Source organism: Prionailurus bengalensis, chromosome A2 (genome assembly GCF_016509475.1).
Source record: "Prionailurus bengalensis isolate Pbe53 chromosome A2, Fcat_Pben_1.1_paternal_pri, whole genome shotgun sequence".
Classification (NCBI taxonomy): domain Eukaryota; kingdom Metazoa; phylum Chordata; class Mammalia; order Carnivora; family Felidae; genus Prionailurus; species Prionailurus bengalensis.
The window spans coordinates 2,486,481-2,514,055 of NC_057348.1; the positions used below are offsets into that span (position 1 = coordinate 2,486,481).

Below are 27,575 nucleotides of genomic sequence, written 5' to 3' on the forward strand. Positions count from 1 at the left end.
CGTCCACAGAGACAGAGAGCAGGCGGTGGGAGCCAGGGGTGGGGAGTCCGTGCTTCATGGGGACACAGTCTCAGTCTGGGAGATGGAAAGTTCTGGAGACGGGTGGTGGGGGCGGCTGCTCGACAGCGTGAGCGCGCCTGATGCCAGTGCACTGAGAGACGGTTAAGGTGGCACATTTTACGTGATGTATATCCTACCGCAATTTGGGGACGCAGCCCCATCCCCGCCCTGGCCGCCCCTCCTCCCTCTCGCCCCCTCGCTCGCTCTGCTGCAGCCACACGGGCCTCCTGGCCGTTCCTCAGGTCGGTCCTTCCCCAGGGCCTTTGCATGAGCTGTCTCTGCTACCTGGAATGCTGTTCCCCCAAATCTCTGCAGAGTTCACTCTGTCACTTCCTTCAGGTCTTGGCTCAGATGTCACCTACTTGGTGAATGTTCCTCTTCCCCCAGATACTCACATGCCTCCTTCCTCCTGCCTTCCAACCTTCACCTTCTCAGTGCCGCCTCCCTGCAGAAATGATTTATAATCACAGCCACCCTCCAGCACTCCAGACCCCTCTTCCCTGCTTTCCTTTTTTTCCTGGGAAAATGAAGACTCCTGACACACCATAGATCATAGGTTTTGTGTTTATGCTATTTGTTTTTCCCTCCCCCCCCCACCGCCTTAGAGTGAATACAGCATGAGGGTGGAGGCTTTTTGCCTTCTGTGTCCACCGCTGTGTCCCCAGGGCCTAGAACAGTGCCTGGGACACAGCAGGCGGGTGGGTGAACAGATGGATGGACCAGTGAGTGGGCGGGTGGATGGATGGATGGATGGATGGACAGGTGGATGGGTGAATTGATGTGTGGATAGGTGGCTGGACAGGCGGGTAGATAAATGAATGGAAAACAGATGACGGGATGGACAGGTGGAGGGATAGACGGATGGACAGGTGGATGGGTGGGTGGTTTGTGGATGGACCCGTGGTGCAGCAACGGTGAGAGTCTGTGGGAGGAGTCAAGACGGCTGGGGGCAGGAGACTGAGGGTGTGTCCAGACGAGGCCTGAGAAGCCCCGATGTGTAAGTCTGGGGCAGAGGAGGTGTCAGCAGTGGAGGCTAAGGAGTCCGGCCGGGGAGGCAGAAGGTCACCCCAGAGATGATGCGCTGGGGTGAGGGGTCCAGGGGTGTGAGCCGTGCGCATGAAGTCATGCCCTCTGCACAGGAGCCAGTGGGTTTGCAAGTGAGGGGAGGGGCGATGAATACGGGAGAGGCTGTCCGCCCCACTGTTCTTAGCAAAGGGGGGCAGTCTGGGGCTAAGAGGATGGGGGGAGGAGAGAAGGTGCGGGGGGCAGGCGGTGGGTGAAGGGTGGCCCCACAGCACAAGGAGATGTCTTCCGTAATCCGTAGTGGAGGCTCAGAGAGGTTAAGTGACCCGAGGTCACACAGCAGAGAGGGGCATCGGGCAGGGTTTGAGCCCATCTTTAGCCGCTAGATCCCAGGGCCAAGGTTAACGGCCAAGAAGGTGGGCCGCCTGGCATGCAGGGGGCTTGGGAGCAAAGGGATTCGACCTGTTGTGGTGCGGTCCTGGTTGGCGATCAGAGACGAACAAGGGTGTCTTTCCTGCGTCTGTGTCCACAGTACAGCTGGCACATAATAGGTGTTCAGGAAATATCGACTGGCCCCGTGCTGGGCGTGGGGGAGGAAAGGGGAAGGATAAAAAGAGATCGAATGTCGCTGCCCTCAGAGACATTGTCTCGATGTGAGCAGGTCGGTTTGAAAACACGTCCATTCAGTCCACAAGTATTCATTGAGCGCCTACTGTGTACCTGGCAACTATTTAGGTCCTGGGAACCCTGGGGGGAAAAAAAAACCATGAAAAACCGACTGTCCTTGTGGACAGGACATTTCAGTGGGCTGGGGGAGGCGGGGAGACAGAAATAAATATAATACAGGTACCCTCTGCTCCTGGAAAGTCCGTATTATGCTACTCCCTCTGCTTCCATGAAAGGCCTACATGAGTACCTTTTTTGGTAACCGAAAGAAATCTGAAGGAGATTTGTGCTTTTATGAAAAAAGGCAAAACGCTAAAACAGCACTCAGCTCTGGCTTTGCACTCGGGGAAGGCTCATAGAGGCAGTGCGAGCCCCCAGCAGCGAGGGCAGCCCCACGGAGCGCCTTCCCCGGGACCACACTCGGGCAGGCCTGCAGCCGGAGCTCTGAACTGTGTCTGCAAGCATCTGGGCCTTGTCTCGTTTAATTCTGGGCCTCCATTAGCAAGATGTGTCCTAACCTATCAGAAAAGCCTAAGAGAGGCCAATTCGGGGGTCTGGGAATGTTCAAAAGTTTTCCACATCGACCAGTGGCAATTGCTTCTTTACGGAAAGTTACGGGAACGTTTCACAGGAACGCTCTGCTTTCGGAGAGCGAGGGAAACCCGTATGCGGCCTGTAAGGGCCCTGGAAAAACAGAGCAGGGTGAGCGGATGGTTGAGGGCCGTCACTTTAAACAGGGTGCTTAAGGAGCCTTCACTAAGGAGGTGACATCTGAGCCAAGACTTGAAGGAAGGGAGTGAACCGTGCAGAGATCTGGCAGAGCGCATTCTAGAGCAGCCCATGCAAAGGTCCTGGGGCAGGACTGGGCCTGGAGTGTTGGAGGAACAGAGGAGGCATGTGTGGCTGGGAAAGAGTGAACGAGGGGGGGAGAGGGGTAGGGGAGGGCAGGTCCTGCTTGGGGGCCACGGAGAGGACTGAGGCTTTTACCCCCAGGGTGGTGGGAGCCCCTGAAGGCTGGGGGCAGAGGAATGCTCACGGGCGCCCTCTTGTGGGGGGCGTGGCGGGTGGGGGGGGTGGCGAAGACGGTGGCGGCAGCAAGGGGAGACCCGGGGGCGGAGGGGACCGCAGCTCCAGGAGGGCGTGGATGGGCACTGGACCAGCCTGGAGGCCGTGAGCTGCCCCCAAGTGCTTGCTGCGCACACAGTGCGCTGGACGCAGTGCTGGGCTCTGGGGACACGTCGGTGGCCTGCATGCTTGGTTCCCACCCGCAGGGAGCTCCCTGTCCCGTGGGGAGAATGAATGACTCCCGACAGGATAGGCGGTGAGCGCCCCGCACAGGCTCGGGAAGAGCGGTAGAGCCGCCGCGTGCGGGGCGGGGGTGGGGGAGGGGAGATGCCGAGCGTGGGGTGCAGGGGAGGGGGACAGGGTGCAGCCAGGCACGTGGCCATGGCCGGTGCCCAGACCTGCCCAGCTCCGCGCAAGTGACAGAAATCCCAGATATACCCACGTAAGTGACGACCATGAACAGTAAGAAGGAAAAAAACAACAACAATTTCTGTTGTTCTATTTCATTTTCAAACAAATTTTTCTTTAGGCCCCTTAAGGCCTCTTTCCTGCACTCTGGGATTTTCTGAAACTCAAAAGCTCTTTCCCCCCTCCCCCTCCCCCCCAGCCGCAAACCCTGAGTCTGGGTTCCGCTGAAGGGCTTGTTTCTGATTTGCTGTGTGACCTCAGGAAAGCACTAAGCCTCTCTGAGCCTGGGTTCACGCATCTGTAACACGGGATAAAAATAACTGCCAGGGGGAGTGAGGATTCCAGCTAAGGGGCGGGGGGAGGTCTGACCCAGGACGTGGCTCTGTGTGCTGGTGGCACTTCCTTGCGGGGCCTTTTGGGGGATTTTTAGTCAGTCCCGCGGGGGGGGAGGGGGGTCCTTCCCCTGATGCCCCCCAGACCTCCAGGTGGATCTGGGACCCACCTCATCACCTCATCTCCAGATCCTTAATTACATCTGCACAGTCCCTTTTTCCAAGTTGGGTCCCACGCACAGGGTGTGGAATGCACACACGACTTTTCCGGGGGACAAGACAATCCACGACACCCTCCCAGGGACGGCCAGGGCGTCCGAGCCCTGCCTGGAGTGTCCCATCCGTCTTTCCTCTCTGCCCCGCCTGGCCCGGGCTCAGTCTTTGCCCTGCCCCATGTTGCCCTCGGCTCTGCCCCCCCGCCCTTGACTTCTGTCCCTCTATGCTGACCACACATGGGGGTGCGTCGATGTGCCTCCTCCCAGCCTGGGAGCTGTCAGCGTCACCCATTAGTCAGGGCATTGTCCCCAGAGCACAGAATGAGCAGAGACAGGTTGCAATGGAGGGACCATACAGCCACCTTTGCTCCCTTCCTCAGAGACGGCATTTCCAAGGCCGGAGAGAGGAGTGTCCTTGTGGGCTGGGGAAAGAGCCCTGTGCAAGGGGGTCATGCGGGTATGGGCTCAAGTCCTAGCTCTGTCGCTACCTGTGGGTGACCTGGGCCACTGTGACCCTCAGACTTTTCGTCTGTAAGTTGGGCACTATTCTCGAAGGCTCTGTGGAGTTACCCCAGGGCCCCACGTTTGGGAGGCCTGTATCTTTAGGTAGCCCCCTACTGATTCAGTCTATCTGGATACAAACAGTCGGTGTCTACACTAGATTGTAGGTGGAGTACGATTGTCTTTTCGTAGATGCTCTTAAGGCCACCTTTGTCTTAAAATATTAAAGGCTTCGACTTTCAGGGAAGATGGCAGGATTGGGTGCCGCTGTGGTTCCACACCCTGGGGATCAAAGCCTCCAAGCATGGTGGATGGCAGGGAGGCCCATGATGTCATATTCCAGCCCCCACCCCCCACTCCCGGGTTCAAATTCCAGCTCAACCCTTACCCGCTGCTTCCTGCATACTCTGCATAATACCCGCCTGGTAGGGCTCCTGCAGAGAGGAGGGGTCCTGGAGCCAAGTTCCCAGGACAATGGCCACCCTGTCGAAGTGCTCTGTGAATCAGCTGTTACGGCTACTACTGTTATCTTTATAAGAGGGACAATATCGGCAGAGGAGGCACAGACTGGAGTTAGTCCTCCGGGGTTCAAATCCCGCCTCTGGCCCCGATGCGACGTAACCTCAGGCGCACTCCTCACGAGGTGCTGTCTCAGTTTCCTACCTGTGAAATGGGGATAATAACGAATACAATCATGCCATTCTCTTGGGCTAGTCTGAGGATTCAAAGGGTTGCAATGGGTGGGGAGCCCCTATAAGATTCCTGGCGCTCGGGGGGACATCGACTCTTATCATTATTACAGGTTTGAGCCATGAGATCCCCAAAGGCTCAGAACTGAGAGCAGAGAGCAGGGGATCTCAGCATGAGCAGGGATTCTCAGTAGTCTCTGGCAAGGAGGTGTCCTGTCTGGGGAGCCGCTGGTGCTTACCTCCAGAGATGGGGAACTCCCTCCTTTCCCAAAGGAGCCGTGAGGAGAAAGATCCAGTTATTAGGAAACTTTCATATATACGGTGATTCCCTTGTTTTGGCCTCTGCTCTGCCCTTGGGCCTAGAGAGATCTGCAGGCCTTGACCCCACCCCCCAGATCAACCCTGGTCCAGGCTTTGAAAATGCATGTGGGTGTGAAGGGATGGTCAAGAGCCAAGCATTCTGGGAAGAACGCAGGGCTTGGCCAGCATGGGAGGGAGCTCATGGACACAAGACCTGGCCCCCTTGTCATTGATGAGGATGGTGGGGGGGTGGGGGGGGAGGGGGGGCCAGGGCTGGAATTGAGATGAGAGGTTCATCCAGCGTAGGCTTTGCATGGGCTGTGACTTCTGTCAGAAGGTCCCTCTGGGACTAGGATGTAACCGTTGAAATGGGGCTCATGGCATTTGATCCAGCATTGGATCCTGGCACTATCTTAAAGTTCCTTTCACAGAGAGGCAGGTCAGGTGCCTGTGACCCTCCCCTAGGCCTTGGGGAAAGTGTTAGAAAAGATGCGAGCTCGAGGCAGTGTACCCCAGTGGTTAGCACAGCCCATAGGGCCTGGATATTCCATTCCCCATCTGTGTGACCTTGGGCAAGTCACACCCCCACTCTGTGCCCTGGCCCCTCATCTGCAGAATAGGGCAACACTAGCAGCTACTTTGTGGGTTTGTTGTAAGGACTAAGTAGTCGCTACGGAGTACAAGCTTCTTCGGATTAGAAGTCAGTGAGCTTTATTAACATCACTAACAAGTCTGTGCTGACTGGGGATTGTATTAGTTTGCGAGAGCTGCAGAAACAACCTAGCACAAACCAGGGGGCTTCGAAAACAGAAACGTGTTTGCTCACCTCCCCGGAGGCCAGAAGTCTGCGATCAAGGTGTTGGTTGAGTTGGTTCCTTCCGAGACTAAAGGAGAATCTGGTCCAGGTTAACTAATTTCATCTGCAATGACTCAATTTCCAAAATGGGTCTTATTCTGAGGTCCTGGGGAGTTTAGGACAGCAACATATGAGTTTTGGGGAGGGGAATACAATTCAGCCCTAATAAGAACTGGAAATCAAGGCTGTATTTAGCCAGAAAGGGGTAAACATCACACATTTTCACCAACCAGAACAGAGAAAGAGGCCAGGAAGAGAGCGGGTCAAAAGAACAGGGAAGCGTTTCAGCACCGAGGACAGCGGCACGCAATCCGGTTTGCGTCCCTCTGGCTGCAAACCTTCCAGACCCACAGGCTCATGGCCTTGAAGGTTGCTCGGGGGTCCCACCCTCCCCTCCCAGGACCAGCACACTCCATGTTCTGCAAATGAGGCCCCACGGGCAAGAGAGGACCCAAGGAGGAAGGGTTTTGCCTCAATTTTACATCTCCCTGCCGTCCAATTTCTTTCTGGCTGTGCCTAATTTCTCTCAGGCCCTAGGCTAGTTGCCTTAGCGCCTCTCGTTTCCCGGAAGACCTTGGGGGATTAAATTCAGAAAATAGAAACACCAAAAAGGAGTAGAAAGACCAGCCATGGGCTGGGAGAAGATGTGTGCATCAGATGTAACCATAAAAGAATACAAAGTATTCTTTATTTACACACCACATAAAGAACTCCTGCAAAGCCACAAGGTGCCCAACTTTATTAATAACTATAGCAATGTATGTTCCAATCTCAATGAAATACAATGATACACCCACCATAATGACTAACATCTAAAAGGCTGGCAAACCCAAGGGTTGGGGAAAACGAAGCATAAATACTGTCAGACCCGTTGGCTGGAGAATGCTCTGGCACAACCCACTTTGGCAAACTGTTTGAAAGAATCGATTAAAGCTAAACGTAAGCCTACCTTGTAACCAGCAATTCCATTTCCGGATATGCCTTTGCGCATCAGAGTACCTGTGCAAGAACGCTCCACAGCATGTTTATTCATGATAGCCTTTAACAGCGGACAACCCGGACGCCCATCCACAAGAGAATGGATAGCCTTGCTGTATAGTCACAGGGCAAAACACTACAAGCCAGGAAAAGGAATTCACCCCCGATACACACAACCACCTGTTGTTGAGTGGCAGAAGCTAGATACAAAGTGTACATATGCTATGATTCCATTTATATAAGTTCAAAGGCAGGAAGCACTCAGCTACACTGATTAGTGACCCCCCCCCCACCCCGCCCCGTCAGGGAACCATAATGAAGAACAGTGACGTGATTATCACAAGAGCTAGGTAGCAGTGACTTCTGGGGGAGATTGTCATGGGATGGGAGCACCCGGGCTTCTGGGAGCATCTGTGTTCTATTCCTCGACCTGGAAAATGGTTACGTGATTTTATAATTGTTTGTTACACTGCACACTTCTAAGTTCTGCACTTTTTTGGCATATATATATATATATATATGATTTTTTTAATGTTTGTTTTTGAGAGAGAGAGAGAGAGCACAAGTGGGGGAGGGGCAGAGAGAGAGGTAGACACAGAAGCCGAAACAGGCTCCAGGCTCCGAGCTGTCAGCACAGAGCCGGACGTGGGGCTTGAACTCACGAGCTGTGAGATCATGACCTGAGCCGAAGTCAGGAGCTCAGCCGACTGAGCCACCCAGGCGCCCCACGGGAGGGGGGTTGTTTTTAATATATCTCCATTACAATTTTTTTTATTGTGGGTAAAATACACATAAGATTAAATTCGCCGTCTTAACCGCGTCTAAGTGCACAGCTCAGTGGCATCAGGCATGCTCACATTGTTGTGTAACCATCCCCGCCATCCGTCTCTGGAATTTCTCATTTTCCCAAATGGAAACTGGCTCCCTGAAGCACGGGCTCCCCGCCCCCTGCCCCACCCCTGGCTCCCACCGTCTACTCTCTGTCTCTGGGGACGGGACTCCTGTAGGGACCCCCTGTGAGTGGGACCAGACAGTCCTTGCCCTTCTGTGTCTGGCCTATTACGCTGAGCATAATAACATCCTTCAAGGTTCATCCGCGTTGCAGCGGGGGTCAGAATTCCTCGCTTTTTAAGGCAGAATAATATTCCAGCGTATGGATGGACCCCATTGTGTTTCCCGTTCATCTGTTGACGGACACTTGGGTGGTGCCGCCTTTTGGCCGTTGTGAATAATGCTGCTGTGAACATGCGTGATATCTGTTTGAAATATCTGTCGAGTCCCTGCTTTCAATTCTTTTGGGTAGAGACCCAGACGTGCAGTTGCTGGGTCCTACGATAATTCTATGTTTAACTTTTCTGAGGAACGCCAAACCGTTTTCCACGGGGCTGCACCATTTTACGTGCTCACCGCGAATGTTTTTTGTACGCTAGAAAGCCCTGCTCCCCAGGGCACCAGAGGACCCCTCGGGCCTGAGGCAGACCCCTCCCCAGCAACCGGCCCAGCCGGTGGGAATGGCAGCGTGGTGACCACAGCCCAGAAGGAAGGACGCGCGGCTTGAATTAGCTCCTGCCCGGAGCAAAACTGGGCACCACGGGGCTGTTCCCAGGGGCTCTCTCTGCACAGGGGGTCCTAGGGGTCGGAGGGGGCAGAGAGGCTCCGGGGGGGGGGGGGAGCTGGGGGTGGTGGGCACAGGGTCCACGGCGCCAGAGCAGACGACGACGGTCTCGTTTCACACGCAGTGAACGTGAGGTCCACAGAGGTTAGAGGCAGAGTCCAGGGCTGAGGCCCGGCCCCCTGGGTCCATCTCAGGGGACCTGACACCTGCCTGCATCCCACACCCCGCCTCAGGCAGACATCTTTCAAAACACCATTGGTCTGTCCCATCGGTCTTTCTCTGGGGGCCTCTCTCCGTCTCTCTCTGTGTCTCTGGTCTCTGCAGTTGTCAAGCTTCGCACCCCTCCCCAGCCCCCACCCGGCCCGGGACGGCGTCCAACCAATCACACCCTCGCTCTGGACCACTTCTGGGCTGGCCCGCCCCCTGTCCTCTCCTGATTGGCTCCGCTGCACCACGCCCCCTCTAGCCCCGCCCCCGCCCCTGGCCCATCCTTCCAAGCTCTGGGAGCATCCTCTCGGAGCGGGGAAACTGAGGCCCGGAGAGGGGCCCAAGGCCACGAAGCAGGGGCGTGGCAGAGCCGCCGTGCTCCTCCTCCCAGTCCTGGAGCACCTTCTGCATCCTTGGGGCTGCAGGTGCACTCCCCACCGTCCTCCCCGGGCAGCCGCGGCCTCACTGCGCCACCGGCCCTCACCCCGCGCCCTGCCTATCTCTTCATCTGGCGTCGGACGCGGGTTTAATTAACAGCTACTCTCCTCTCCCCTTCCCTAGCTCACCGAGGGGAGGGGCGGCTGGACCACGGCTATTGTCCACCCCCCCCCCCCAATACCGTTGTCTCCAGTGTCCTGTTTATTTTTGGCTTGTAGTAAAAAAGAACATAAAATCTACCTCGATTTTTCCTTCTTTTCCATTGTTTAAAAAATGCGGTTAAATACAATTAAATTCACCCTCCTCACCCTTTCCAAGCGCACAGCTCAGCGGCATCAGGCACACTCACACTGTCGTGCAGCCGCCCCCACCACCCGTCTCCAGAACTTTCCATCTCCCCAGACTGAGGCTCTGTCCCCGTGAAACACGGACTCCCCGCCCCCTGCCCCAGCCCTGGCTCCCACCACCCACTCTCTGTCCCTGGGGACGGGACTCCTCTGGGGACCCCCTGTGCCTGGGGTCACGCGGGGCGTGTCCTTCTGTGTCTGGCTCCTGTCACCGCGCACAGTGGCCTCCGGGTCCGTCCACGTGGTGCCAGGCGGCAGGACGTCCTTCCTTTTCAAAGCGGAATGATATTCCAGGGTGTGGACGGACCACACTGTGTTCGTTTATCCATGGGTGGACACTTGACTCCCTTCCCCTTTTGGCCGTTGGGATTAATGCTGCTGTGAACTTGGGTCTGCGATCGCCTTTTCTCTTAACGCCCCCATTTGTCTCCCTTCCAGGCTGTGCCTTTCTCACCTACTGTGCCAGGGACTCCGCCATCAAAGCTCAGACTGCCCTGCACGAACAGAAGACCTTGCCCGGGGTGAGTCCTGGGTGCTGTCTGGGGTGTGGGGACGGAGGGGACGCTCTCACCCTGGGGAAGGCTGAGGCCCTGCCTGGGGTCAGCGGTGAGGCCCGCGGGCCTCCGGACTCGGAAAGAGGGACAAGGGGCAGAGGGGCAGAAATGATCAGAGAGAGCATTTATTGAGTGCCTACTGCCCGCCTTGTTCCCTGCTTCACACCAGAGCGGTTGTGTGCGGTTGTGCAGGTTGCGCACGGCACAAAGGCCTGGCCCAGCGTGCAAGTGTCATTGTACGGGGACCTGAAGGACGAGGAAGCATTAGCAGGGAAAGGGAACAGCATGTGCAGAAGCCTTGAGGCAGGATCGTGCCTGGCACGTTGGAGGAACAGCAAGGGGGCCTGTGCGGCTGGAGCAGAGTGAGCGAGGGAGCCAGGGGGAGGAGGGGAGGGCAGCGAGGGACGGGGCAAGTCCTAAGGGCCTTAAGGGCCTCCAGGAGGAGCTTAGACGCTGCCTGCTTCTCCATATGAAAAGGAAAGGGATTTTCTTATCCCTCATCCTTATGAGCAAATAGAGCTACGGCCCCTTGATGAAAGGGGTGTTTGGGCAGCTTTTCGACCCCCAGGGGAGGCTGGCCCAGGTTCCGTCTCCGCTGGCTCTCCCTTGTCAGCGGGTGGGCAGGAAGCCCCTGTCCCCAGTGCAGGCAGGGTGGTCTGCCTGAGCCAGCTGAGCCCGGTCCCCAGGCAGCGCCTGTTCACGGAAATCGAAGGAAGCACAGTGAGACCCATGGCATCCCATGGGCTCTGGGGTGTTCACCCTTCCTTCTGGGACTCTCGTGGACTCTTCAGCATCAGGGACATTTGGGGGCTGCTTGGGTGACATGTGCAGACACAAGTGCTGGGAATTGGGGTGCAACAGGGCTGACTGGGTGCACCTGCCGGGAACATGCCATCATGGCAAGGGTTGACTTGGGTCTGAACAAGCACCAGAAATGGCCCAGGGGCTGGCCTCAACCTCATAGTCAGGAACAAAGTGCCCCTTTTTGGGTGAAGACAAGAGGGGTGGAGGTGATGTGGCAGCAAGCAGTCCTTGCTGAGCAGCAGTGGGCCAGTGACTTAACCCCTCTGATCTTCAGCACTGGAAGAGTATAACGGGGTGGGGTGGAGGGAGGCAACTGTAGAGAAGGGGGTCACGGAAGGCTTCACGGAGGAGGTGACATCCGAGAAAGGATTCACAGTTCTCCCTCCATTGGACCTTCTGCCATCACCTCCCCGAACCAACTGGGGACTGGAGAGCAGGTGCATCCGTGCAGGCTGGCCCCCGGGGGCACAGTGGCGTTTCTGTGGACCCCATTAGTTATCTCCTGTGGCCTAACAACTGTTCCACAACCTGGTGGCTTCAAACAGCCAGCATTAGTGATCCCAGTGGCCGGGGGGCCAGAATTAGGGAATGAGTCTGCCGCACGGTCGTGGCTCAGAGTCTCTCCTGACTGTGACTCAGGGATCCGCCTCCGTGCTGGCCCCTGGGGCAGCCGTGGACAAGAGGCCTCAGTTCCTCGCAAGGGGGACAACTTGGGCAGCCTCACAGCATGGCGGCCGGCTTCCCCCAGGGCGCAAGGAGGGCACCACCTCGCGCCTCGTCTTGGAGCGACACGCTGTCTGCCCGCTCCCTTTGGCAGGAACCTCTGGGGACACTGGGCACCTAGAAGAAGAAACCGGTTTCGTAGTGGATTTGTCCAAGGTCGAGCAGCCAGCAAACGGCAGAATGGGGACTTGACGGCCGACCCTGTGTGGGCGCCCAGCAGCCGGGAGGGAAGCCAGAAGAAGGTGGGGGGGGGTCTCTCTCTAGAGTGGGGGCCCCTCGAGTCCTCAACACCCATGGGTTCACTCAACAGACATTTACTGAGCACCTGAACGAACAACCCAGTGAAAGGACTTCCGGTGGTGAGGACACCACGGAGCCCAGAGGCGCCGGGGGCGGGGGGGGGGGGACTTTCAGAGCGATTTTCAGACTCAGGATGCGGGTTCCGTTTCGACAGGGAGCTCAGGGACCTTCTCTGAGCATCAGGGGCCAGAGGGACCGCAGGGAGCTGTGGTTGTTCGGGCAAGCGGCTCGGGCAGGGGCAGCGCAAGTAGAGATGGGGGTTCGGGATGCTTTTGGAGCAAAGCTTTCCGGGTCGGAGTGAATGGGGGGGGTGAGTTAGTGACCCGGGGCCACTGTAACAAAGCGCCATGCACTGGGGAGCTAAAAGCGACAGAAATTTATGCTGTCACACTTCCGGGAGCCAGAAGTCTGAAAGCGACGTGGCAGGAGGGCCACGCCGTGGGGAACTCTGTTCCACGTCTCTCCAGCTCCCGGTGGCTCTCCAGCTTGTGGACGCATCGCCCCAATCCCTGCCTCTGTGGCCACGTGGCCGCCCTGTGTCGATACGTCTCCCCTCCCCCTCTGCCTTTCTCTTATAAGGACACCTGTCGATGGGTCTAGGGCTCACCCTAAACCTCATCTCGAGACCCGTGACTTAATCACATCCGTAAGGACACCTTTTCCGGATTCACAGGTTCCGGGGGTTAGGACTTGGACATATCTCAGGGAAGTCCCTGTTCAACCCACTATGACGGGCGAGCCCAAAATGAGCAGCGAATGTGTGGCGGCCGGGACAGCATCGCGGTGGCTGTAGGTGGGGGAGCCGGGGCCCCCGCACTGGTGACTTCGTGCGGCAAACAAGGCGGCTTCTCGGAGGAGAGGGCATTTGAGCCGTGTCGTGTCTCGAGAGATGGGGAAGATTGTGGCAGATGGAGACAGGGGTGGCGTGGGGACGGCGTGTGCCGAGCCGGGAGGTAGGAATGTGCCAGGCGAGCTGCTGAGTGCGGGAGACACAGCGGAGCCTCCGCTATCTCGTGGAGGAGTTTACGTTAGGTCAGAGGAGGGGGTCTCAGCCCGGGGGGGGGGCGATTCTGCCCCGAGGGACCCTGAGTGACGTCTGGGGACACTTGTGATTGTCATGACTGGGAGATGCGCATTGATCTAGAACGCGAGCCACATTTAACATTTAAATGTTTCCAGGAGGGGGCGTCTGGGTGGCTCAGTCAGTTCAGTGTCTGACTCTTGATTTGGGCTCAGGTCATGATCTCACAGTTCGTGGGTTCAAGCCCCGCACTGGGCTCCCCACTGAGCATGGGGTCTGCTTGGGATTCTCTCTCTCCCTCTCTGACCCTCTCCCCCCCCCAATTAAAAATAAATAAACTTGGGGGGCGCCTGGGTGGCTCAGTCAGTTAAGCGTCCGACTTCAGCTCAGGTCGTGATCTCGAGGTCCGTGAGTTTGAGCCCTGCATCGGGCTCTGTGCTGACAGCTCAGAGCCTGGAACCTGCTTCGGATTCTGCGTCTCCCTCTCTCTCTGCCCCTCCCCTGCTCGCGCTCTGTCTCTCTCTCTCTCTCTCTCTCTCTCAAAAATAAATAAACTAAAAAAAAAAGGCGTTTTTTAAATGGCATTCTTTGTTACTAAAACAATGAATATATATTTTTTAATGTTTTAATGTTTATTTTTGAGAGAGAGAGAGAGAGAGAGAGAGAGGCAGAGCACAAGCAGGGGAGGGGCAGACAGACCAAGGAGACACAGAATCCGAAGCAGGCTCCAGGCTCCCAGCTGTCAGCACAGAGCCTGACGCGGGGCTCGGACCCACAAACTGTGAGATCATGACCCGAGCTGATCATGATTGGACGCTCAACCAACTGAGCCGCCCAGGTGCCCCTAGAATGTTCTAGGTCAGGGGATAACTACCGTGTTAGGCAGCAGATGTAGAATGTTCTAGACTGGGGGTCACCTCCTGTATTGGAGCGTTCAGACTTAGAATATCCTAGATTAGGAGTCAGCCACTGTTTTGGATAGCACAGATGTAGAATGTTCTAGACCAAGGATCAGCTACCACATTAGAGAGGGCATTCTAGACCTAGAATGTTCTAGACCCAGGAACATGATGCGATGTCATCATATGTCTAGATTGTGGAGTCTGGGGGTCTCTTTTTGATACGGGCTCGTGGTTGGGTGGGGGGGGGAGGGAGGATCTCTAGCAGTCCCCAGAAACCATGCCTGTCACGTCCCCATGCCTGAGCCCCCGTCTTCCTGTTGGAGGAGTCACCATCCTGACTTTCACGGTAACCGACCCCTGTTTTTTCCTCACGTCCTTCGTGCTGCTAAATATATCTCTAGAAGACCGGGTAACCTTTTCCTGTTTTGCTTTTTACCTAAAGCGACTGGAACCATATCATATGTAGTCTTTACCCCCTGCATTGTTTTCTGTCACTGACTGTGCGGCTGCTGAGACCCAGTGTCCCCTGTCGGCACCAGGTCTCTCAGTGGCTGGTGCTTTTTCGTGGCCGTGTAGTATTTCACAGCGGGCCCACACAACTTGCCACTGTCCTGTGGGTGGGCCGTTACCGACGGGAGAGATCTCTACCTTCCAGAGAGATCCTGCCCTGCTTTGTCTCTGATGGACACGTGCCGCGTCGCCTTTGGGCGCCGACTCGGGAGTTCGGACCCCCGAGGACCTAGGCCTGCGGCCTCCGTGGCCGACACCCCCCCGCCAAGCCACGAAGGGGGTTGACTCGCGGGCGAACCTCCTCCCCCCAGGGCAGCGGTACCGGCAGCCTTTCAGAGCCAGAGCTGACGCCTCGTCCGCGGGTTGCAGGAAGAGTGACGGGGAGGGTGGGGGGGGGGGCGCCGGGTCCTGCGCTGGCTCTGTGCTCCCCCCCCTCCCGCCACGCTGCCGCTCCTGCAGCAGACCGGTTCCCGTGTCGCGTGTGACGGCGGTGTCCGTGGGGGATGCGGTTTAATCAAATCTCAGCATTCTGGAGTAGGATCCGAAATTAATCACAGAAGCCCAGAATAGGACCCGGAACGGACCGCAGGACCCGGGAGTCCACGCTGGGCAGATGCCGCAGATCGAGCTGATGTTCTCCGCGGGGCCGTCCGACCCCAGGATGGGGTTCCTGGACCTGGAACGGGGGGCCGTGGGGACAGCGGGTCCAGCTGGGTCTCTCGGGGGCCGTGCCATCAGAGACGACACCATCCGTCCTTTCTTCGTGAGGGTCTCGAGGGGCGGAGGACACCCCAGTTCTGCCGGCTGCCCCCCTGTTCTTGTGTGCACCCTGGAAAGGGATAGGTTTGTCCGTCTGGCTGCGGACCCCCCCGACGGACCCCTCCTGACACCCCTTCTATGCACACAGGGGTTTCTGAGGTGACCCCCCCCCCCGCAAGACCCCCTCCCACATCCCACGACTTGGCTCAGAGCCAAGCCGAACCTGAGAAGGCGCAAGGGGCCCCACGGTGGCTTGACCTTCCCAGGCCTCAGTTTCCTCATTTGTGGATGGGATTGCAGAAGTGTTCTGAGGGCCCTGGGCGTGACACCTGCCGGCCGCTGAGCCTGGCAACAGGAGCCTGGCACATCCGCGATGAACGAATGAACGAACTGTCGCCGGCAAGTCAAGGCTGCGGGACTCTGGGCCAGTCTCGTCTTCCCAAGCCCGGCTTCTCCCCCTGAAGCGTAGACACAGCTGGGCACAAGCTCTTGACTTACTCCCCGCACGGGGTGCTGGGCCCAGCACGGGTCCAGCTTGCTCTTTGCCCACGGGGACACGGACTGGGTTTCACTTTCTGCGGAGTCTGGAAGCCATAGGTTTTGTCTCATTTCATTTCACTTGCCATTTGGGGACCCCGGGCCGGGCCGCTGGTGGGGAAGGGGCGCACGGCCCCTCGGAAGTCACCCAAGAGGGACAATGTGTGTGTGTGTGTGTTGGGGCATGTGCCACAATCAGGGTGATGCCTGGACAAAGCATTGAAGCAGATGCACTTGGAGAGGTGGCCTTCAGGGAGAGGTGGCCTTGGAGGGGCCTGTTCGCACTGAGGATGGGGTGTGTGTGTGGGGGGGTGAGTTGCAGTGATGTCCCGGGGGCATGGGAGGAAGGCAGAGGAGGAAGGCAGAGGAGGAATGCCAGGATGCGACTCCCGGGGCAGTAGGGAGCCACAGCAGCGCCTAGAGCAGGAGAGAGGCTTGCTCTGGGTGTTTGACAGAGGCTGGCGGGGGCCCCCGCGGGAGAAGGGGAGGCTGTAATGGTGGCTTGGGCCCCACCTTGCTTTCTTCTCCTCCATACTACCCAGAAACAACCCGGTTGGGGCCTCTCCCGGGCCCCCACGTCTTCTAAAGGACCGCCTTCGGGGCCCCAGCCCGACTACCAGAGGCGCCTCCTGCGGTCCCTCCCCCCAGTGGACTCAGTTTCCCCATCTGTAACACACACAGGTCAGACACAGGGACCCCGGTTTCTCAACGACGTATGACTTGGTTGAAGTCACCCAGCAAAAGCTGGGGACAGAGCAAGGACTGGACCTCAGCTACGTGATGTATGCCCCCCCCCGCCCCCAGAGACACAGACGCCCCCCAGAGCCCCGGCCCACAGGACCCTTGGCTGAAGGGTTGGCTGGATCCTAAGGGGACCCTGAGGAAACCATCAGGAGACCCGGACTCTGCTTCTGACGTTCTCCTCTCCCTTTCTGATTTACCCATCTGCAAAACGCGAATGTTTCCGTCTCATAAAGTTGTTTGGAGATTGAATGAGTCAGGGGGTGTAGGTATTCCTCCAGCATGAGAAACTGTCTCCCCCCCCAAAACTCTTATACTTCAAAACCCACTGCACCATTCCAGCTCCAGTGTGGCCCCGGTAGCCTTGGGCTCTTCACTGCTCTGAGCTCTGGGGTCTCCAGGAGCCGTTGATCCCTAGCTCTGGCTCAATCCTGACCTCTCAGGTCTGGGAGTGCCTGCGTCTGCCTGTGTCTCCCCTTGGGCCAGATTCCTGGGGTCCTCCCGGGGGGGGGGGGGGTTGCAGACTGACTAGGCATGGGGCACGCTGGGAATGTTGTGGAATAAATGAAAGGGGGACGGGAGGGGGTTGGGAAGGGACGCAGCCATGGGGAGCCAGAGAAGGTGGAGGAGGGAGGGAGGGCACTAGGCAGAGACCTCGGTGGGACAGATGGAGAGAGGGAGCCGGAAGGAGGTGGGCAGAGCCAGATGGGCGGGCAGGGGCGACACGAGGGGTGTGGGGAGACCCAGCTCCCCCCCCCCAGCCCCCCCTCCCCCCCCCCCCCCGCACGCCTCCTCCCGGCTCGGGCTCGGGCGGGCAACGCCGGCAGGGCCCGGCCTCTGGCGGGCGGATCGTCAGCGCCCGCCGGGCGTCGGGCGCGGGGAGCGAGGCGCGGGGCCGGTGCGTGCGTGCGGCGTGTGCGCGCCTGTGCGCCCGGGGCCGGGCGGGCGGCGGCACGAGGCCAGCCTGGCGCGCGTCTCCAGGCCGGTGGGTAAGGCGGGCCGCGGGGTGCGGACGGCCAGGCCTCGGAGCCTCGGCTTTCGAGTGGGGGACCGGGGAGGAGGGGACTGACTGCCCGCCTGGCTTCTCGGGACCAGACCCAGACCCCCGCGGCTGCCCCGCGCCGAGCTGACCCAGGAGGGGGAAGGGGCCTCCCAGGAGGCGGAAGGTCCCAGGCTCCGCAACCGGGCTGGGGGGGGGGGGGGAGATGGGGCGCAGGTATCCAGGCCACGAGAGTGGGGCCGGGGTGGAGGGTGCGGGGATGGGCACAGGTTCCCTCCCCGTGCCCCCCCCCCCACCTCGCTCCCTCCCTCAGCGCATCCATCTCCAGAAGATTATATTTAAATATCTCTTTTGTGCAAGGCAGGAGCTGGGCTCGCCCCTAAGAGGCGGTTTCCATGGCAACAACAATTGCCAGCTTCCGTGTGGTGAATCAGCGTTGCCATGGCAACCCCATCCTCATCTGCCCAAGGTGCTGGGCGGCAGGGGGGGGGGGAGGTGAGGGCCAGCGGAGGCGGGGTGGGAGGGGTGGGGCGAACAGGAGGCTGGAGCTCAGGTGCCCCCTGTCCCCCCACCTCCCTTCACAACCTCAGTCTGCCCGCAGCCCAGAACCTGGTCCCATCTGGTTGAACAAAATCTCCCCTCCCGCCTCCAGCGAGCTGGGTGTGGTACCCAGGTGGAGAGGGCCCGGGGTGTGTGTGTGTGTGCGTGTGTGTGTGTGTGTGTGGACATGGTGGGGGAAGGGAGAGCCTTTCCCAGGTGGTCAGGGTCCCTCTGAGGATGTGGCTGGGTGGGTGGCAGGGACTGGGGACACTGGAAGGCCTCTCTGCTTCTGGGGCTCCCTCCCAAGGCTGAGTTCAAATCGAGGCCGCCCATCTGCGCGCAGAATGGGGAGGGGCTCAGAGAGGGTAGGGAAGCTGGAGAGGGGGAGGGGGCGCAGGGAACGAGGGTGCAGGGTGAGAGAGGGGACTCAGACTGGGGGTGTGGGGCAGTTCGGGGTCCAAGAGAAGGGGAAGGAGATCTGGGGGTTCACAGTTGGAGAGGGGTCTCTACTCACGGGACTGGGTAGAAAGATCCTTAGAGTGGAAGTCTAGGGAGGCTGAGTGCCTTCACTCACCCACCATGACCTTGGACAGACAACCTCTCCCGGCCTCGGTTTTGACATCTGCAAAACCTGGGGAAAGCTGCAGCTCGCTGGGCAGCTGCACAGTGACCAGAGGGCTGACGTCCCCCAAGCACCTTCTCCGAATGGCCATGGGGACTGTCTGACCTTGGAGGGGGTCTGGAACGGGCTCGTGTTCCAACCCCAGGCCTGGTGCCCTTCTATGCTGTTGTGTGTTGGCCGCCTCCTCCCGGTCCGTTCAGTTCGGCAAGCTTCTCTGGTTCTCCCTGCTGCCACGAGAACACAAGACCCAGGCACTCGCTGTCCCGAAGCAGAGGGAGGAAGGGTTGCCTGCGTGGGGCTTTTGAGCGGGGTTTTGAAGGACGGGTAAGAGTTCGCCAGAAGCACCAGGCTTGGAGGAGGATCCCATTCTCAGACCAGTGGAGAAGCAAATGCCACCCACTTCCCACATCCCTTGAGTCGGTTCTCAGACATCCACAGTAGCTCCTCCCCATGGCTGGGTGAGTTTGGGGTGGGGATTGCAGGAGGATTTCTTCCATCGAACATCATTTTCGGTGCTGGAGGTGGAGGACAGGAGGGTCCAGAACACCGAGTCCACATTGAAAGCTGGCCCACTCAGGTACGACAGTCCTCCCACCCAAGGCTCAGAGAGCTGGCTAAAAGGAGTTGCCTTGGTGTCAGTCAGCTGGTGCTCAGTAACAAACCAGCCCAACCCTCTTATTTGGTCGTGATTCCACGGGTCGGCGAGCACAGACGGGGCTCAGCCGGGCGGTTCTTCTGCTGGTCGCTCCAGGGTCGCTCGTGCCGTGGCAGTCAGTCAGGGCTTGCGGGGCGAGCCAGGAGAGGACAGCCTTCCTCCCACAGGCAGCCTGTCATTGGGCGTCTCAGTGCTTGAGGTCTCCCGTCCTCCCGTCCTGCCTCGGCTTGTCCAGCTGGCAGTGCGCGGGCCCCACAAGAGGAAGCTGCAAAGTCTCTCGAGGCCGGGGCTTGGAACTCCCCCCACTTCCCCGCCACCACACTCCACTCGCCAGAGCAAGTCACAAGGCCAAGTCCAGATGCAGAGGGTGGGGAAATAGACTCCGGTCTTTGATGAGAGAAACTGCAAGGTCACATCACACACAGGACCAGAGGAGTTGGGCATCTTTCCAAGGAGCATACAGCACTTGGGAAGGCAAGGAGGCTTCCTGCAGCAAGAAATATTGTTACTGGGTTTTGAAGGTAAAGTAGGAGTTTTCCAGGCAGCATGAGTGAAGCCCGGTACCTGGGACTGTGTGTCCGTTGAGTTTGGCTGGTTTGCTGCTGGAAGCTGGTGGGGTGCTGAGCCCGGGGAGGGGGGCAGGGTGCCCGGCGGGGCTCGGAGGTAGCCTCCCCCGCCACGCCCCGCTGCCAGCCTTGACCTCCTCCTCCCCTCTCTCTCCACAGATGGCGCGGCCGATCCAGGTGAAGCCTGCGGACAGTGAAAGCCGCGGAGGTAGTTGTCATCTGTCCGTGGCCACCAGGCCGGGGGTCGGCGGAGGAGCCGGGGAAGGAGGGGAATCTCTGATCAGAAGGATGTAGCCGTCACCTCTCCGCTCACACGCCTAATGGTGGTGGGAGAGGCAGAGTCCCCTAGCTAGGGTAGGGGCAGGAGAGCAGGGGGGCTCTGTCCTCTCTTCCAAGCCCAGGAGTCAGGAGTAGGGGGTCTGGCTGGGTCCCGCCGCTGGCCCCTAGAGCTTGAAATACGCCCCTCCCCTAGGGTGCAAAACTGGGGGTCTTCTGACGCAGAGGGGATGGGATCCCTGAAGGGGGTCCCTGAGGGGAATCGCTTTTTCTGGGCGTGTGCGTGGGCGTGTGCGTGTGAGCACGCATGCCTTGGCACGCCTGTGTACAGATGTGCGTGAGCACGTGCACATGTGCACGCGCGTTTCTGCGGCTCCTGCGGTGGGGGTGCCTGCCTGCCGGTGCGCGTGTCTGTGCGTGGGCGTGCGTGTTCGAGCGTGTGTGCTTGACCTTCGAGGCTGGGCCAGCGGGTTCTCCGGCTGCAGGTCTGGACCGTGTTGGGGACCTGCCCACGGGGGCGTGCTCGGCTGTCCCCAGTGGCATCGGGGCTGGTCATTCTTGGAGAGTTTCCTCCCCGCCCCCCCCCCCATCTCAGGTGGACTGGGTGGCGTGCGGGGCGGGGCTGTTAGGACTCCTGTGTGTGTGTAGGAGCCTGGGACAGCCCATCTGGGTTGGGGCCTGTTTTCACACTCTCCAAGCTGGCTGCGAGTGTAGGGCAGGGGTTGGAGAGGGGGTCTGTGTTTCTCCATCTCTCCCCTTCTCTCTCACTCTTTTAGTAATTCTTCCTCCCCCTCCTCCCCTCCTCCTCCTCCTCCTCCTCTTCCTCCTCCTCCCCTTCCTCCTCCTCCTCCCCTCCCCCTTCTCTCCTCCCTCTCCTCCCCCTCCTCCCCTCCTCCTCCTCCCCCTCCTCCCCCTCTTCCTCCTCCTCCCCTTCCTCCTCCTCCTCCCCCTCCCCCTTCTCTCCTCCCTCTCCTCCCCCTCCTCCCCTCCTCCTCCTCCCCCTCCTCCCCCTCTTCCTCCTCCTCCCCTTCCTCCTCCTCCTCCCCCTCCCCCTTCTCTCCTCCCTCTCCTCCCCCTCCTCCCCATCTCCTCCTCCCCCTCCTCCTCCCCTTCCCCCTCCCCTCCCTCTCTCTGCTTCACCCTGTCTACCTCTCCACACCTCTTTCTCTCTCCTTATCTTTTTCTCTCCTTGTCTCTCTGGTTCTCTCTGTACCCCTCTCTCTGTGTCTCGCTTTGTCTCTTACTGTCTCTCTCAGTCTCTCTCTCTCTCTCTCTCACCTGTTTCTTTCCCTGACTCTCAGTCTCTCCGCGTCTGTCCCTCCTTCCCTCCCACCCTCATGAGTGACAGCTGCCAGAGAACAGGTTTCCATAGCAACCCAGCTCGGCATCCCTGGGAGACGGAGCTGCCATGTTCCTGATTACAGGGGGGCAGCGCAGTTACCGGAGGCAGCGGGACTCTGGTGCCTCATACGGCAGACGCCGGCCCAGCCAGGCCTGCAGCCAGGCACCCACCCCAACCCCACCAGACGGGGGGCTCCAGGCTTCCAGGCACCCGGTCCTGGGCGCACACATGCCCTCACTCATTCGGCAGGCACCTGCCCGGCTCCTTTTGAGGACGCAGGAGCCAGCGGCGCTCACCCCCCACCGGGAAATCTAGGTGGCAGACAGACAGACAGACAGGGGCCCGGGCCAGGCAGTTCTCACGCCAGCACTGTGTGTGGGTGCTCTGAAGGCAAGGAGGGAGAGAGCATCTTTGCCCGAGGGTGGGAGCCGTGAGCGGTGGCCCTGAGGACTGAAGAAGGGAGGACGTTCCAGGAGGGGCGCACTGCGTGAGCCAAGGCTCCAAGATGCGCCCGAGCAGCGCACGTGGGAGGGGGGACAGGCCCGGGGCGGGGAAGCTCGTGGCTGTGTCCTCCCGCTCACAGGCAGAGCAGGGGCCGGCAGTGCTCCCCACCCCCCACCCCCCCCCCCCCCCCGGGCCCTGCTGCCTCCGTTCGGTTGGCGGGACCGAGAAATTCCCGGTGGCCAGGACTCGGCTGAGGGGGTGTCTCCGCCCACAGGGGACCGGAAGCTGTTTGTGGGGATGCTGAACAAGCAGCAGTCGGAAGAGGACGTGCTGCGGCTGTTCCAGCCCTTTGGGGTCATCGACGAGTGCACCGTGCTCCGCGGGCCTGACGGCAGCAGCAAAGGTGACCGGCGAGCCGGGACTGGCCCTGGGGCGAGGCTGGGCGCGTAGGTGGGGATGGGACTAGCTCCTGGGGGCGGAGCGGGGCACTTGAGGGGGCGGGACTGGCTCCTGGGGGCGGAGCGGGGCGCTTGAGGGGGCGGGACTGGCTCCGGGGGCGGGGCCGGGCACGTGGGAGGGCGGAGTTGGCTCCTGGGGCGGGGCCAGGCACGTGAGAGGGCGGGACTGGCTCCTGGGGGCGGGGGCAGGGCACTTGAGGAGGTGGAGCTGGGCACTTGAGGGGGCGGGACTGGCTCCGGGGGCGGGGCCGGGCACGTGGGGGGGGCGGGACTGGCTCCTGGGGGCGGGACAGGATACCTGAAGGGGTGGGACTGGCTCCAGGCGGAGGGGATGGAGGAGAGCACGTGAGAGGGCGGGGTTGGTTCCCCGGGGGTGGAGCTGGACACGAGAACGCGGGACTGGCTCCTGGGGGCGGGGCCAGGCACGTGGGAGGGCGGGGTTGGCTCCTGGGGGTGGGGCCTACAGGTACCTGATGGGCCGGGACTGACTCCTGAAGGCGGTGGGGCAGGGCGGCTGGGGGCGCGGACTGGGTGGCCGGGACTGTCACGTCCCACGGGGTCCTAACTGTGTGCCATGTCCCGATACGCTGCCTGTGTCCACCTGGCTCTGTGGGACAGTTTCCTGTGGACTGTCGGCCTGATCCTGGCCGTACCATCCAGGAAAGACTTTAATGGTCTCCAATGTTTCCCTGTCTGCCCATGTGGCTGTATGTGACTATGGACGCCTGCCTCTCTTAGTCTCTGACGCGTTATGCCTGAGTGTCTAAATGACTATTGCTGTCTGGGTTTTCATGAGTCTGGCGGTGTTTGTCTCTCTACCTGATTCTACCCGTTTGATCCATCTGTCTGGCACCAACTCTCAGCCTGCCTGTCTCTGGCTCTTGCAACTTTTACTCTTCTAGGCCTGAATGTATCCCATGGTCCCTATTTGCTTGGCTCTCTTTTTTAAAAAATTGATATCCATATACTGTAAAACTCCCCTTTTTGAAACGTACAGTGAAGTGCTTTTCAGTATATTCAAAAAATTGTGCAACCATTGCCACTCTCTAATTCCAGAACATTCCATTGTCTCACCCCACCTGCCTGGCTCTTCCATAGTACTCTCTCTGGAATTATGTCTAGTGGTCTCTCCTATGACTGTGTGTCTGAATTTACCTGTGTCTGGTGGTCCCTGGCTATCTGTCTGCCCGATTTCTGATTTGGTCCTGTGTGACTAGCCAGCTGGGTCTGCCCTGTCTGGTTTCTTTCTTCCTTCCTTCCTTCCTTCTTTCTTTCTTTTCTTTCTTTCTTTCTTTCTTTCTTTCTTTCTTTCTTTCTTTTTCTTTCTCTTTTTCTTTCTTTTCTTTCTTTCTCTCTTTCTTTTTCTTTCTCTCTTTCTTTCTCTCTTTCTTTCTTTCTTTCTGGTCCCCGTCTCTCTAACTCTGGTGACATGGGCATATCTGTCTGGGTCTGAATGTATCTGTGCCTGACTGTAGCCACAGGACTGTATCTCTGTGCCTGTGTCTGAAGGTTTCTCACCATCCCTCTGCATATCTGATTTCCGCTCTGGATCTCGTGGTGCCAGGGGCTGGCGGGTGTTCTCGAAGCCCGTGCCCTTCCCTTGTTCCAGCGGGCAGGGCCTGCCTCCCCGACTGTGCACCCCTTCGCGACACCCGTCCGACTGTGCGTGTGACAAATAGCTGTGTGGCTGCCTGGCTTTCTGAGTGAATGGACGGCCAACTGGCTGATGTCGACCTCTGTGGCTGGCTGTGTGCTCGTCTCGTTGCCTGATCCTTTATCGTCCAGCTGTCCGTCTGGACACAGGACTGCTTGTCTCTCTGTTCTGACTGTCTGGCCTTCCGGCTGCCTGTCTGACACTGGCCGTCCAGGGCTCCCGGTCCCCTCTCCTGCGGCCCCTGCCCCCCTCCCCCCCGGAAAGACCCCGTTGCCCTCACGCACTCTCCCTCCCTCTCTTGGGGCAGGCTGCGCCTTCGTGAAATTCTCCTCCCACACCGAGGCCCAGGCGGCCATCCACGCGCTGCACGGCAGCCAAACCATGCCGGTGAGTAGGACTGTCCCCGGGCCCTGGGGCGGGCAGGGGGGAGGGGGGAGGGGACAGGGACGGAAACGCTCGCGACCGTCCCAGCCGTCCTCGGCCTCCGGCTGGTCCTCAGCGGGGCACAGGCGGAGGAGGAGCGCGTCTCTGATGGCGCCGTGGGCGGGTGCACGCACGCGAGGGTGACTGCGCACGCGCGGGGCGTACGAGGACGCGAGCGTGCGAGTGAGTGTGGGGCTGCGCGTGGACTAGCGCGTGTGTGCCTGTTCACGTGTGTGCGAGGGGGAGAATACGTGGGTGTGCGCACATGCCCGTGGGTGTGAGTGCGTGTGTGTGTGCCTGGCACTGAGTGATTGTTAACGTGCACGTGAGCTGTGTGCGTGTGAGAAGATGTGCGGATGAGTGTGTGTGCTGGCACACGTGTAAGTGTGTCGAGTGGGTGTTTTTGTGCGAGTCGACGGTGCAGTATGTCCGTGGGTGGGGGCACGTGTGTGTGTTGAGTGGATGCGTGTGTATGTGTGAGTGTGCCTGGGGGGCGCGGGGGGGGGGGCAGGGGCGTATGTGTGCATCTGCAGGTATATGTGAGGGCAAGTGTATGCGTGTGTGTGAGCGTGTAGGTCTGCGTGGGTGGCATTTGTGTGCATGTGTGTGGGTATGCGTGTGAGTATGCGCGTGTGTGTGTGTGTGAGTGTGAGCGTGTGTACGCATGTGGGTGTACAAGAGGGTGTCCTGGAGGGGCAAGATCCCGAGAGGTGGTTTGGCTTTGTCGAGGCCAGCAGGGGGACGTGTGGGGCGTGGGGGATGACGACACGGATGGGGGGGCAGCGGGGGAGCAGGGGGGTGGCTGGAGGGGCCGCGGTCCAAAGCTGAGGAGCACGGCTTCTTAGGGCGATGAGAGCCACGGAAAGTTTTGAAAGGGGAGGGAAGGCCGTTTGGACACGTCCCCTGGGCCAGGGTGGGGATGGGCAGGGGGCAGGACTGGTGCAGGGAGAGGCCGGGGAGGACCAGCCGGGCTCTGGGAGTGGCCCTGCCCTCTAGGAAGCAGGCGCCGGGGGCCACCATCACTGTACGTGAATGTCCAAATCTGCCAGGGGACGACAGGCCTTCCGGAACCAACTCTGCTCTCAGCTGGTCTCCAAATGGGTGTGCGGGGGGCGCCTGGGGGGCTCAGTCGGTTAAGCATCCGACTCTTGATTTCGGCTCAGGTCGTGACCCCAGCGTTCGTGAGTTCGAGCCCCATGTGTGTGCTGTCAGCACAGAGCTGCTTGGGATTCTCTGTCCCCCTCTCTCTGCCCTTCCCCCACTCAGTCTCTCTGTCTCTCTCTCTCTCAAAATAAATAAGTAAACCCCAAAAAACTAGGTGTGAAGGGCAGGGTGGTGTCAGAGCTTCCGGTCCCTTGCTCTCTGGGTACTTGGGCATCAGTTTTAGTCCCTAGAGTGGCAGGATTCATTCAGGCTTTCTCCTGCAGGGAGCTGACCGGTGAGGAGGTGTCTCAGGGAGTGAGCTCGCCATCAAAGGGGGCAACCTCTCTGATGGTCGGTGTCTCACCTGTTCTCAGGTGTGAGTCAGTTATAGGTCCCCGTCGTTCCTCTCCAGCAGTCGGCCTCTCCACTTTTGAGAGCGTGGCTGATAGTCCGGGTCCTCTCCTGGGCCCCAGACACAACCCCCCGGGCCCAGAGGCCGCACCTGTGCGCACAGGCGGCCGCAAGGTCAAGTGCGAGACCCGGGAAGCCGAGCTCTGAGCTGTTCTCGCCGCGACGTGCGTGTCCCGCGGCGGCGGGCCCGTGGGCGGGATCGAGAGCGCCCGGCATCTACACCGCGCGCGGCCAAGGCCCTGAGCCGGCGTGGTTCCGGGAACCCAGAGTCCTGGCTACCTCCCTCCTTCTTTCCCTCCCTGCCCGCCGCCGCACCTGCAGGGTGCCTCCTCCAGCCTGGTGGTCAAGTTTGCCGACACGGACAAGGAGCGGACGCTCCGGCGCATGCAGCAGATGGTGGGCCAGCTGGGCATCCTGACGCCGTCCCTCACCCTGCCCTTCAGCCCCTACAGTGCCTACGCCCAGGCCGTGAGTGACCCCGGCAGATGCACTCTGTCTCCCAAGGCCACTCTGGGGGCTCAGCTCAGTCTCTCTCTCTGCGTTCTGTCGAGGGCCGCTGCCTCTCTGCTCCTCTTCCCGTCTCTTGCCCAGTCTGTCTGACTCGGGGTCCCATCCCGGCCACGGCCGAGTCCCCAGATCCAGGCTGATTCCTGAGCCCCAGCCCCAGCCGAGCCCTCCAGCGACGAACCGAGCCCCAGGCCCAAGCTGAACCCCCAACTCTGGACTGACACAAGCCCATGCTTAGCTCCGAGAGGAGCCTCTAAATCCAGGCTGACTCCCAACTGAGACCCGACCCTGGCTGACTTCAGTGTTGGGTGATCCCCGATCCCAGACCAAGCCCGAATTCCTGACTCAGCCCTGATCTGAAGACTGAACCCTGATCCTAGACTGACCCTCGATCCCAGGCTGAGCCCCGCCATTCCTAACTGAGGCCTGAGCTACGATAGCCAGGCTGACCGCTCCCCCACCCCCGCCAGTTACCAGAGGGCCAGGCCTCCCCCAGGGCGTCATGACCTCAGGGCAGGTGCCACCCCGACTGTGCACGCTGACTCCCTCTCCACCCCCAGCTCATGCAGCAGCAGACAACGGTCCTGTCCACGTCGGGCAGCTACCTGAGCCCTGGCGTGGCCTTCTCACCCTGCCACATTCAGCAGATCGGCGCCGTCAGCCTTAACGGGCTGCCTGCCACACCCATCGCCCCTGCCTCTGGTGAGAGTCCGCCAGGGGCCTGCGGATGGTGGGCAGGGCAGGGCGGGGCCGGGGCCAGGGCCAGGCTCAGGCTCCCCATCGCGCTCCTCTGCCCCACAGGACTGCACTCGCCCCCGCTGCTTGGTTCCACTGCCGTGCCCGGGCTCGTGGCTCCCATCACCAATGGCTTCGCAGGTGTCGTGCCCTTCCCTGGGGGGCACCCTGCCCTAGAGACCGTGTATGCCAATGGCCTCGTGCCCTACCCAGGTAACGTGAGTGGTTCCCCCGGGGGCCGAGGAGAG

General features: G+C 59.8%; 1 protein-coding gene across 6 annotated transcripts in view; it reads left to right on the top strand.

The window, feature by feature from the left end:
* Positions 1 to 27,575, top strand: part of CELF5 (CUGBP Elav-like family member 5) — a 47,939-nt gene that overhangs the window by 9,764 nt on the left and 10,600 nt on the right. For 4 of the 6 annotated variants that reach the window (XR_006298204.1, XM_043586113.1, XM_043586114.1 and 1 more), the window contains exons 2-8: positions 10,139 to 10,221; positions 20,094 to 20,145; positions 22,271 to 22,399; positions 24,416 to 24,495; positions 26,407 to 26,553; positions 27,153 to 27,294; positions 27,394 to 27,540. Coding sequence is in view for 5 of the 6 variants with exons in the window: in XM_043586113.1 (XP_043442048.1) it covers positions 10,139 to 10,221; positions 20,094 to 20,145; positions 22,271 to 22,399; positions 24,416 to 24,495; positions 26,407 to 26,553; positions 27,153 to 27,294; positions 27,394 to 27,540 (780 nt within the window). In the remaining variant the exon portion in view is untranslated. The remainder of the gene's footprint in view (positions 1 to 10,138; positions 10,222 to 20,093; positions 20,146 to 22,270; positions 22,400 to 24,415; positions 24,496 to 26,406; positions 26,554 to 27,152; positions 27,295 to 27,393; positions 27,541 to 27,575) is intronic. The other 2 variants (XM_043586115.1, XM_043586117.1) reach the window with 1 other exon arrangement.